The 13,697-nt window shown below is 33.4% G+C and overlaps 1 protein-coding gene across 9 annotated transcripts in view; it reads left to right on the top strand.

Moving 5' to 3' along the window:
• SSBP2 (single stranded DNA binding protein 2) overlaps positions 1–13,697 on the top strand; it is a 297,817-nt gene that overhangs the window by 218,661 nt on the left and 65,459 nt on the right. For all 9 annotated transcript variants that reach the window (XM_089909089.1, XM_089909088.1, XM_089909086.1 and 6 more), the window contains one exon: positions 11,768–11,827. In XM_089909089.1, the coding sequence (XP_089765215.1) occupies positions 11,768–11,827 (60 nt within the window). The remainder of the gene's footprint in view (positions 1–11,767; positions 11,828–13,697) is intronic.

Raw genomic sequence — 13,697 nt, 5'->3', positions numbered from 1 at the left:
TCACCCAGGTAATGAGTAGAGAGAGAGACAAGAAGCTCAAGGATCCCAGGGTTCTGTTTTTAAGAAGGCAGGAAGATGAGGAGGAACCAGCAAGAAGAATGGGAAGAAGGAGCACATGAGTTTGGAAGAAAACCAGGCAATGTGGGAGCCTGGAAGCCAAGAAGAAAAATGCAGGGAAGTGAGGAATGATAGCTGTGTCAAATGCTGCTGATGGTTCACATTAGTTGAGGACTGACAACTGACCACTGGACCTAACGAGGTGGTCACTGATGACTTTGATAAGGCCAGGTGGAGTGATGGGGGTGACAGCCGCATAAAAGTAAATTCATGATAAAGTAGGAAGAGAGAAATTGCAGACAACGAGTGTGTCCAACTCTTTCAGAGTTTCAAAGAGTTTTGCTGTAAAGGGAAAGTGAAGATGAGGCAGTAGCTGGAGAGAGAAGCTGGGGAGGTCAAAGAAATGCTGCTGGGAGTGAAGTGTTGGCTATTATAAACTGTTCATTCCTGCCAAGGGACAAAGAAAACTGCTCTGCTGACACCTGTGGACAGAGAGTATAGGCAATTGCCAGGTGCCATCTATTATACCCAACAATCAGGTGTAAGACATAATGCCAAGGAATAGAGTAATCGGGTATTCTTTGTACACAGTAGGATGCTTATCAAGAAAGAGTAAAATAGAGTTACTTACTAAGAATGCCTGCAAATGTGACTACTACCTGTTTTCTGTCATTTTTATATTCTATAAATAATCTGACATTGCAGATACCTTTGACATCAGTAATATTTTCTCCACTCAAATTTGTCTTAGTTTTATTCTGTACATTTATTCTGTATCTATTTAAGACACGTGGTTCAAAATGCATCTTAATTGGAGATGGAGAAATCACTGTGCAGTTTGAATTCTCTCATCTTGCTTATTTTCATACTTTTTGGCATTAGTCAAATTAGTAAGCTGTAGTTTCAAAACAGACTTTTGGGGCATTAATAATTTCTGTTAAAATCTGTTGAGTAGAAAAGATTATACAGTTCAGACTTGAGTTGAGTAACTTTAGACTTCATGTTTGCAGGTAAGTAACCAAGTGAATATGAAGTGTAACATTTCATTTTAAAGAAAGTAAAAATATATATAATCTGCCACTTGTATCAGAGACCAAGCCCATAGGCAGGTTTCTTTAACAAATGTTATCGCTGCTTATGAATTTGAAAAGACTACTGCTTTATCAGTAGAAACTTACCTAGCATATCAAGATACCAGAAGGGTGCCAGAACAAAGTAGCTTTTTTTTTTTTTTTTTTAACCTAATGGTACATTTAGGTAAATTAAAGTGCTTGTCTCCCACCCTCTCATCTAGAACAAGTTTATGTGGAAGCATGAATATAAAATAGGGAAAAGGTTGGGGAAGAGGGGAATGTTTTTGCATTCTTCAATGAAAAATTAAGAGTAGTTTTAAAAAATTATTGTTTTTACTTCTTTTTTTATTGAGTTAGCCCAATACTTTTCCTCAGTTATAAACCTCACATATTGATTTTCATACCCATAGTGTTTTTTTTAATATACTACTAATGTGGGTTGATCTGTCCTTGTGACTTTAGTCAGTGATGGGAGGCAGCACAGAGCGAGATTCAGCTTACGCAGGACTCCAGCTACTTGTCCCACAGACACCAAAAGAAAAATAAAAGGGTCTGTGTGTATTTGTGAATATAAATTGATCTAAAACAAATCATTAAAGTTTTTTATAGACTGTTTTTCAAACTTCTGTAGTTGATTAGACCAGAAGGCAGCATAGTCCCCATTCACAATCCACAAGTCCATTGCCATGAGCCAGTATCTGATATATGGTAATGAAGGCTTGAGAAATAGTCTCATCTTTTTGAAAAGGCCCATAATAGAAATGAGCAATTTTAATGCTTAGACTAAATCCATATCAGAAGAATCAACCTGCTTATAACTCTGTGCTGAATTGGATTAGCCTTGCCAAAACAACATCTAGGAAACCTGATCTGTTCATACTTTACAGATATTTGATATGTGTTATTTTAATTAAGTGTTGTTGATGATAGAATATCTAAGATGTATGGAAGATAAGCTACATATTTATGCTTATCAGCAGAATTGCTAGCACAAGTATGTCATTTTGTGAGCTAAATTAGTTTAATACTAGTTGGAATTAAAATGTGTTAATCAAGAGTGTCTTATCCACTGGGGTGTCAGTAATGTCTGATGGAGATTTTCCTGAAAAACAGAAAAGAAACTGAACAAATTAAGATATATGAATTGTAAAGTAACTTTAACGAAATGCATTTGATGTATAATTTATGCTTCATTACTTTTCTATAGAAAACTTATGAAGCATCTCATGGAATTATAAAAATAAAAACATGTGAACAGTCCTACTGTATGAACGATGGCAGAAATGAATGTACAAGTCACAACACTTTTTGTGATGCTTTTTTCAAAATAATACTGTCAATATTATATATTATTGATAGCCATATGACTTCAACTCTTATCACAATTAAGGAAAAAAAGATTTACTTCTAAGTGAGATTTTGAATAGCAAAATAGAGAATAGAAATCTATGTAGGAGAATCATGTAAAGAGAACTGGACTAACTAAAAAACTGGACCCAGAATGAATAAAAAGTAATGTTTAATTTTTAAGAGAATGTTTATGCTTGGGGTAAAATCTCATAGTGAACATATTTTTATTACCTTTACAAGACTATAAATAATTATAATCTTCCATATTTATCATTTAAAAAAATTATGTTCAAGAGAAGTTTTTCCCTTGAAAGATTCTGTCATAATTTTTATGACACAGAATTGTGTATTATTCCCTGTGTCTGCCTAAAACAGTATGTGAAAAATATCAGAAGAAAGATTATATCTGTCTAAAATCATATCTGCACAGGATCAAGAAAGGTAGATATTTGATCTTTATGTAATTAATATAATTACTGAAGATAACCGATATTTTTCCTAGCTATGTATCACTTTGTATCTTGTGTTTTTGCCTAAATGTTGATGGAAGTAAATTACTTTTTAGCAAATAACCATTTTTTCTTACAGATTTTTAGACTAAAGATGGTTATGTGGTAAAGACAATATGATGTTACTCAAATGCTGAGCCTCTTAATGGAAAGAAAATATGTAAGCTAAAACATGTTTCTGAGACCTGAGGATTATGGCTCTTTGAATGTATTTAAATCTAAGAAGACCAGGGTCTCATGTGTACACCTGGCACTATATTAGACAAACAGTTGAAATGCCCTGCTATATTGAATTACTGACAGTTCTCATGGCTGGCCTCTGCTTTAGAAAAAAATTGGGAAGTTATCATACTTTTTTTTTCTCCAAATCATACATAAATTAACCTGACATCCTTCTATACCAAAAAGTGGTTATTAAATACTGTTACTTTGTAAAACTGCCTAAGAATCACTATTTTCAACCCTGACGCCTCAGAAATAGAGAAACCTGAAAGCAGTAGGAGAGAGTACAAGACCTTCTTAGTCATCTAAATCATAAATTCTCTCATATGTTGTTGATGTAGATATTGTAATTATAACTCAGTATCATCTTGGGATCTCCAACACTTTGTTCTTTACCTACTTTTATTAGGTCCTCTAGAACAGGGGTCACCAACCCCCAGGGAACCGGGCCACACAGCAGGAGGTGAGCCACGGGTGAGCAAACGAAGCTTCATCTGTATTTACAGCCACTCCCCATCTCTCTCATTACCGCCTGAGCTCCGCCCCCTGTCAGGTCAGCAGTGGCATTAGATTCTCATAGGAGTGTGAACCCTACTGTGAACTGTGCATGCGAGGGATCTAGTTTGCATGCTCCTTGTGAGAATCTAATGCCTGATGATCTGAGGTGGAACTGAGGCAGTGATGCTGGCACTGGGGAGTGGCTGCAAATACAGATTATCATCAGCAGAGAGGTTTGACTGCACAGAGCCCATAATAAATCAGTTGCTTGCAGACTCATATCAAAACCTCATCAGTGAGTGGCAAGTGAAAACAAGCTCAGGGCTTCCACTGATTCTGCATTATGGTGACTTGTATAATTACTTCATTATATATTACAATGTAATAATAATAGAAATAAAGTGCACAGTAAATGTAATGCCCTTGAACCATCCCGAAACCATCCTTCTACCCCCCCAACTCCCCCCACCCCCTGGTCCTTGGAAAAATTGTCTTCCATGAAACTGGTCCCTGCTGCCAAAAAGGTTGGAGACTGCTGCTCTAGAAGACATAATTTATCCTATATAAGCAAGCTGAATTTTCCCCTCTATACGTATAAGCATCTTCTCATTAGACAACCAGATACACTATGCCAGAACTGTGCCTTACCCTTTGCAATATCAATAGATGCTACCTATTTTTAACAAGACACATAAATTGGCCAGGTGAGATTTTATACAAGAGAACCAAACTTTATTACACCTTTTGCTGGTTTATAGGGTCTTCCATCAATGTTGTTCACTCACTCAATCAATGACCCAGCTATGGAAACAGCCAAGTATTTATTGAATGCGACTCTGTACATTCTCTCTTAGAATGTGCTAACTGCTTCCTTCCCTTCCTCCAGAACCTTATTACAAGTTGTCACATTATAATGAACAGCTTGATTACAATGATAATACTCTTCTAATAATACCACATCCATGTACCACCACTCCTAACCCATCTTCTATTCCCTTCCGGTATTTGACTTAAAAACAAAAATAAATGAACTAAAGACAACATATATTATCAAAACTCTACCAAAAATATTCAAGAAGAGAGAGATAGAGCTTACTAAATTTATTTTATATTTCAGTTGTTGAATTTCTTTTCATCTGGTGAATCAAGAGCACATGCTAATTAGTGTTTTATGTGCAAATTAACTTGATTACCTGAAATACCACTGTCTTTTCAGCTTTTCATGGTTGTGTGGTAACAAAGGTAAAGAATTCTACATTAAGCGAATGGTTGCAAGGTTGCTGGGGGTGCCTAGGAGGAAATGCCAAGTCAGGCAATTTATTTATGGTCAGTTAGTCATAAGAATGAAGTATGTGTACCTGCCTTTATTCTATAAAGGTATTACTATAGTCGGATGTTATATAGCTCTAAGAAAACTAAAGTGGCAGTTAAGGAATTTGGTCTTTGGTTTTCTTTTACATAAAATAAGGAGGTTGACCTAGTTAACTCTACAAACTTTTTGCTGTAAAATGTGTCAAAAAGGTATATTGGAATAAAATTCTATAAGTCAGATTTTATTATAATTGTACAATACAGAACTTGTAAAAACTTCACTTGAGTAGTTTTGTGAAGTCATTTTTTTAAGTGTGTATATTTTTTAGACTGTTTTGTAAGTTCATGTTTTCTCAAACTTGGTAATTCTGTATTTCTGTGTCATTTAAAAACTACTATTTTTTCAAAAATAGAAGCAAATTTCACAAAAATAGTTTTGTACTCGAAAAAGTTCAGTTACTTTAAATTGTAGAACATATCTCAGACTTCTAAATTTTCAGAATTGTAAACTGTCCTAATTGTTACATTTGTTCATTCTAAAGAACTTAGTATTATTCTTTTCATCATTGATTTGTTCTAAATTGTGCTCATAAAATAAAATGTATATAGAAAATGCTTAAGTATAAAATTGGCATTTTAAAGAATATTTTACTTTTTAGTGATTTTAAATTTTCTTTATTATCAACCTGCTCTTAAAGACCAAGATTTAAAGAGTTTCTAAAGCCATGTTGAAATCTTTAAAATAAGATATAGGGTGATTTATACACTGCTGCCATCAATTTTAAGGATTCTTAGAAATATCAGTTTTATTTTATGGATTGATTACCATGACATTAAGGTACTTGTTCTGATCTGGTTTCATGTCCTTTCCTCTGAAGTGGGTTCCCTTCATATCAAGGCACACATTACACTGCAGTGTGCTGAATCCTCTATGAGAATAGTGTGACAAAGTGCTCAGGAAATGGAGGGAAAGGAGCCTATAGAGACTCCTTAAAGAGGAAGTGACATTCCGGCCCCTGGAGGCTTAGTAGACGTTTACTTGGCATAGAAAGGAGAATACTGAGTTATCTCAAGAAAAATTGTGGTATTGATAAATCATATTTATGCTTTCTGGAAACTATTAAAATGTTAGAAAATATTAGTAAAGTTAACATTTGAGCAATGTGTCATTTAAGATGTACAGTTTGATCATATATATATGTGAAAAGAAGTTAGGGCTTTAAATGGTTCTTATCACCTGTAATTTCAGAATGGGTAAATTATTTATAAAATAATTCCATTGGTGGGGTCTGGGATCTTCAGAGAAGGAAAGATGAGAAAGAACTTCTTCCTTCTAAATCTTAGAGAATTGAGATAAAGCACTAACAGTTTACGAAGATGAAATAAGAAGAGGGAGACTACTACTTTCCACTAGCAGAAATGGCAAAGAATAAAGGAAAATCTCTCTTTTAGGAAAGCAGAAGTTTAATATTTCATGAATAATTCTTGATATAATGGAAAAAAAATAATCCTTTAAGACTGAATGATGTTCATTCTGAAATAAATTATGATTCTAAATGAGTGTGATTTTTTTCTCTAAAAGACTTCTTGGAGGAAATGGGCTGGACATTTAGTTTATATTTCTATTAGAGTTTTTTTCCTTTCATTTAGTCATCAAATATTTATTGATTTTCTGGCTTTGTATACGTTTTTATTGCTTGCACTTTGGTTTATCCCATTCATTCTAAGTAGATAACTGAAACATGTAGAAATGAGAATTTATACCTATAAATGTATTTCCATATGTCAGGGTACTAACTGTGCTACTCATTTTATCGTGTGTATTATAAAGAGCCTTTGTCCATGAGTTTTGCCCAATTTGGAAAACTTTTTTAAAAGCCTAGCCTTGATTTTTAGTCATTCATAGCACTACATGTTCTGTCAAGTAGGGATGATGTAATATGACTTCTGAGGGAAGGCACCAGATTGAAATATTATTTTCTTTGGGTTTTCATTGATATTTGCCATTTGGTGAAGAGAATGTTTTATTTCTTCCAGATTAGTGGACTGTAGAAAATAGTTTTTCCAGAACATTGTTTCTCCTATTAATTACAAGACTGTGAACCTTGAAAAATCCTAAGCAGAGGGCAGTGATCTTCATCTGCTCTGTTCACCGATATGTCCCACCATCTAGAACAGTGCCTTTGTGGGTGCTTAATAAATATTTGTTGAATGAACAAATCTCTAGCATGCCTTTTAATCAGTAAGTGCAGCTTTTTTATTCTGTTGGCCTTTGATCTGAACAAAGGGCATCATTGTTTGTTGGAGTATTTTTTTTCTTTACCTAAGTTTTTCTTTTTCTCTGGAAAGCATGGGAATAAGCTTCTCTAGCTCCTTGATAAAGATAGCTTGTGCCTTAGGAACATAGACTGATATCACCCACACACACTTCAAATATTTATAGCTATTTACAGTATGCTAATCTTTATACTTAAGGGTAACGCTGGAAATAATTAACATGGAATCATGGGTTTGTTTTTTTTTTTAAAGAATCAAGTATTATTCTTTATTATACCAATTGACCACTATGTGGATGCAGATTCAAAATTAGGAAATAATACAAATTAGTATAAACTATATTTTAAATGGCCTTTTATGAAATATTAAAAAGAAGTAAAAATATTCCAAGTAACTGGAAATTGTAGAGTTCAACTACCTATTCTACTAGCATTAATATTTTTTTGTTTTTGTTTTTTTATTTTTTTCACACACGTACTGTATTTTATTTTTACAAGAGATAAATAAACTGACACCAAGCATTGTAAATGGATGACCACAACAAAACCAACAATGATTGCAATTACCAAACACGAAACACACTCATACCATGTCATAATATTGACATTCAGTATCATGGGGGTTTTAAATTATTATTTCCCAAGAGACTGCTGAGATCATCTTGTCCAACTCTCTCATTTTAAGGTTGGGAAAACTAAAGCCCTGAAAGGTTTTTAATTTAGGGTCCCTCTGCTAATTAGTGGTGGTGCAAAAACTAGAATCCAGGCCTTTGACTCCCAGTCAAATGTTTTGTCCACACACATTATAAATAACTTTTTAGCCCATTTTTCAAGGGGAAGGCTTTTTCCATTTAAAATATTGATTCATCATTCTGACACCCTCAAGCACATATTTTGATGCCCAAACTATTAAAAAAATTTTCCCCAAATATTAAGAGTAAGTGTACTTCATAGCTAAGGGCTCTTTTGAGGAGCCTGTTCTTCCCAGGTTATCAACACAGAGAGTACTGAAGGTCTGTCGATAGATGTACTTTATAATATCAGTAAGTATACTTTATAATATCAGTATGTAATCTCTTAGATTAGCATTTTACCATAAAAGAATTTAAACATGTTGTAATACCTTAAATTATATTTGAAAGCAAATTGACTTCTGAATAGTGAAATACAGAATATTAGTAGAATATTCTCATTTGCTAACATGAAAACTCTTTTGGGTTCTGTTGCTGTCTATACCTCAACAAGTAGGCAGCTGAGGACCTAGGTGGTTAAGAAGATATCTTAAGAATCAATCTGAATATTAAGAGCTTATAACAGCACTAATTTGATATTAAAATGCTTTAACCATAATAATGTTTATATTTTAGGGAAAAGTAGTAGTTTTTTATCTAAACTAACTAGATTTTTGTTATTTTTTGCTTTAATTGTATAGCTATAGATTGATAAACAGAAGTGGTTTTCTTTCTTTTCTTTTGGCTAAAAAAAATTTTGAACTTCGGGAGGAGGGCATACAAGAGGAAATAAATTAAAAAGAGACTCTTTCTCTCTCGCAATCTTATTCCATAGGGGACTACAGGTTCGCAACTACCACATGCACTGCCTCTCCCTCTTAGTAGTCCCTTGATGGGGCCTCATGGTCAGATAGGAGAATACAACAGTCCTGTTAAAATACATTTATTCACAATGCCATTGATTAGAGAAAATATTTCTCTTTTCAAATAGTCCATTTATATTAACACTATTACGTTATTTTACATTCAGAGGAACATACAAATCTCAAATGCCCTGTTTCAAATAAGGTACATTTCAAGGTTATCAGTATTTAGTAGTGTTTTAACACTTTCTACCTTGTATTCCATTTTGAAGTGATTTTATTATAGACAGGAATTATTAGTAACCTATTTTTATGTCTCCATGTCTCAAACACTAAATTGATATTGTACTTGGGCTTAGTGACTATGTCGTAAAACATCACTTTGTGAAAGAAAGGCAACCATTCCAAAATCGATGACACGATATTTAATTATTAAATTTTTTAAGTGAGTCCAGAATTTATAAGACAGTTTCATAAACGAAATTAGGTGGTTAGAAAAGTAGCAGAGGGAGTGTGAGTTTGGGGATGAGCTTCCCAGTTGACAGTATAGTTAACTAATTAATCCAATTTAGAGTAGAGCTTCAGAAATGATGAGAGTCAACTTTAACCAAATGTGTGAAAACTAAACATTTTTTAAATGTTTAAACTGGAAAATCCACTTAAGTTTTATCAGCTGAAGGTGACACTATTACCTGAATAACCTACTGTTTCTGTCCATTTAAAATGATCTCCTAGGAATATGTTAACATATAAGAACACAGCAAGTAAAAACTCAAATTGTTTAATTCTAAAGTTCTTCTTGTTGGTTTGTCAGACCCTCCAAAAGATATTATAGAAAAGTCTATAGCACATAAATTTGCTAGAATTTTATTTTTCAGCTGCTGATTTTAAAATAGCCCTAGAACTGCAGGCCTAATTTCTAAAAATATTTTTAGAAAATTCATTATAAATGTGGAATTTAATTATGTAAAGTACTATAGATTTGGCTTGCCCAAGCCTTTGGTAAATTGATTCTTAATTTATATTAATTCATTCTTAATATTTTACTTAATATTCAACCCTTTAGAGTTGATAATTTGCTTATATTACATGTAATTATGTATTATAATTAAACAAAATTATATTTTTCTATAAAAATGGAATTTTGAATAATTTTAGGAATAAACTTAAAAATAAAAATTGTGCCCAAATCTGAGTGACCAAAAATATTCTCCTTCCACTCATCATTGGACAATCACTAAAATGATACTTTTAGCATATTTTTCAGACAGTTTCAGGACTGACAGAATCAGCACATCTTAGCAGCCTCTGATTCATCTAACAAGATAAATTGACTTGAGTTTTAATATAAGGCCATTTGTTTTCCTCTGGACTTCTGGAGGAGGGCATACAAGAGGAAATAAATTTAAAATATAACATATACACACTACTATATATAAAATAGATAAACAACCAGGACTTGCTGTATAGCACAGGGAACTATATTCAGTATTTTGTAATAACCTATAATGGAAAATAATATGAAAAAGAATAGTGGGAGGGAGGGAGACGCAAGAGGGAAGAGATATGAGAACATATGTATATATATAACTGATTCACTTTGTTATAAAGCAGAAACTAACACACCATTGTAAAGCAATTATACTCCAATAAAGATGTAAAAAAAAAATAGATAACTAATACGGACTTACTGTATAGCACAAGGACTCTACTAAATACGCTGTAATGGGCTATATAGGAAAAGAATCTTAAAAAAGGGTGGATATATGTGTATGTATAACAGATTCACTTTGCTGTGCACCTGAAACTAACACAACATTGTAAATCAACTATACTCCAATAAAAATTAAAAAAAAAGAATATATATATATGTGTCTATATGTATATATATATATGTCTGTGTGTGTATATGTGTATATATAATGGAATCACTTTGCTGTACACCTGAAACTAATGCAACATTGTTAATTAACTATACTTCAATAAAAAATGGTTATTTAAAAAAGTACACACCTCGGGCTTCCCTGGTGGCACAGTGGTTGAGAGTCCGCCTGCCGATGCAGGGGACACGGGTTCGTGCCCCGGTCCGGGAAGATCCCACATGCTGCGGAGCGGCTGGGCCCGTGAGCCATGGCCGCTGAGCCTGCGCGTCCGGAGCCTGTGCTCCGCAATGGGAGAGGCCACAACAGTGAGAGGCCCGCGTACCGCAAAAAAAAAAAAAAAAAAAAAGTACACACCTCATAGTCTGCTAGGCTCAAAATATGCAAAGAAATTTCAATTTTAAAATTTATAATCGATTTTGAATTATAACAAACTCTTAATGAAAGGAAGCCAAAGCTCTCCTAACCACAAATGTCCCTTGGAAAAGAAATTTCTTTACCATTTTAAACGGAACTACAAAAGAAAAGATGAAGAAATTTGGCAACTTTAAAATTATTAGAGGAAAATTATAACCGAATTGGGTAATTCAGTCAAAATTATTAGAGGAAAGTGATAACTGAATTGGGTAATTCAGAATCCAGTTTGTATAATAATGTAGCCAGTGATCCTCTTCCTGAAGTCTTTACTAAGATTCAATTGCCTAAATTTCTTAGTCTTACTTTTTGCCAATTAGATAGCATTAAAATTTTTTTTTGCTAGTTACTTTAGTCATGTTCGATTTTTTTATGATTTCTTTGGAATTTTTCCAGATATTCTACAAAATAAAAAATAGGATGGTAATTTTTCTTAAAAGCTTTTATTCTACTGAAATCAGCCACATAAGTAAATTTGATTTATGTTTTGTATAATTCAAAAATTCTTAAAAGCAGTTTATTTTCAGATCTGTATTTTACATTGTTTTTTTGTTTTGTTTATTTGTTTGTTTTACTTCAATAGCCTTTTATGTCACCTCGGTACCCTGGAGGTCCAAGGCCCCCACTGAGGATACCTAACCAGGTAAGATTTGTGTGTGCTATTTAAGTTTGGTGGTTTTTTGTTGTTGTTTTTTTTTAAGAGTCAATAAAGATCTTGAAAATGTCACATATATTTCTCTCCTATAAAAATATTAAATTATTCTTCATCCCATTTTATGCTACTTCTAGTGATGTATAACCTACATTAAGGGTTGGCAAACTATAGCCCATAGTTTGGCTGACTTTTTGTAAATAAAATTTTATTGGAACGCTGCCACATTCATTCATTTATGTATTGTCTATGGCTTCTTTTACACTGCAATAGCAGATTTGAGTGATCATGATGGAGACCATAGGTGGCCTGCAACCCTGAAATATTTACTGTCTAGATCTTAACAGAAAAAAGTTTGCTGACCCTTGGAGTCTACCATATACTTTGAAGCTACCTTTCAAAATATATATAATTTTGGTAAATGCAGATTATACTGTGAAGGATGGCAATAAAATTTTCTATGAACATACTTAAGCTTATTTTTATATTATATAGTTACAATAACATGGCTGTAACATACCAATTTTGCCCAATTATAGTGGCATATCAAGCATATAATTAGCTGCTTCTAGAAGGGTTAGATCTATTAATAGTTAACAATAGATCATCAACTATCTTTATCTACAAGAGCTCTGCGATTTCACAGACTTTCGTCCTCAGATGGTTTATCAATAACATAAATATTTATTTGCTAAAGAGAATAAAGCACAATTTTTACTTGCAGGTAGCTTATAGTTTAGGTTTAGAATAGAGACAACGTGCATGTGTGTGTGTATATATATACATATATAAGTAACACAAGAAGAAATTAAATGCTTAACCACATGGAATATTAATGTCAAGATGATTGTTTTGTCACTTTCTTTGTTTTTGTATACATCATTTTCCCAGATTTAAAGTAAACCCTGGTTTATTATTTTTATCACAATAAAACCTTTTTCATTTTTTTAAAATTTCCACTTCCTTCCTGACCAAAAAATGGAACAAGAAAGCTGTGCTTACTTTGATAGCACATTTGATAGAAATGGAGTTTTCCTTCTCCTCTCCTAACTCTTACCGAAATTATGCAGTGTCCTTGAAGTGTCCCAATTGCTGGTGTTCTCTGCTTCTAATGCACAGCAAAGAGTGCCAGCACCCACATCCACCCCCAGGGGAGAACTCTAAGCAGGCAGCAGTGCTGGGTCATCTCATGGTTACAGGGCTAGAAGTCCTCACATTAGCAGCTGGAGGAGTTTTCTCCTTCAGACTGAAAATGCATTCGGTACATAGGGCCAGGGAAACATGGCATGAAATAGGAAAAAGAAGTGCACGGATGCCAAGGGTTTCAACATATGGGAGTTTTATTTTCTCTGTGGGTGAACCTATATGTATTGACAGTCAGATCTACTTATAGGTGCCTGAGTCTTTTAAATTTCCTTTTCTAAGGACAGAAAGTTGTATCTTTCACTGCAGTCTTCATGGTGTTTCAGACATTCCATTCATAGCTTTATGTATTTCGTAGATGTAAGAGGTTTGTGAAAATCTCCATTAGGGAAATGTGAATTTCTTGTACAAGCATGTGAGAATTTTTCTGATTCCATTTATTGCATATGAATAATGAAAATCTCATAGAGTTATTGTAATTGCATCCATTTGACAGTGTTGAAATGCCTGCTATGTATAAGATACTAAGTTCCACACCTAAAGAAATTGACAAAATGAAAGACACTTTTAGGAAGAATGGGTTAGTGGTAGAAATGTGGAATTGTAAATCTAGGTTGTTTGAAAAATTTTTTAAGAACAACAACCTTTGGATTTTTAAAAGAGGCAATTAAAAAGTTAAAGGTAATAAAGAGTTATGATACAGGTTCTTTTTCCTCAA

The sequence above is a fragment of the Delphinapterus leucas genome, chromosome 3 (assembly GCF_059928025.1).
Source record: "Delphinapterus leucas isolate spDelLeu-1000000601 "Yukka" chromosome 3, BTC_Dleu_Yukka2, whole genome shotgun sequence".
NCBI classification, from domain to species: Eukaryota; Metazoa; Chordata; class Mammalia; order Artiodactyla; family Monodontidae; genus Delphinapterus; species Delphinapterus leucas.
Note: the sequence above shows the minus strand (reverse complement) of the source record. Positions and strands in the feature narration are given on the sequence as shown.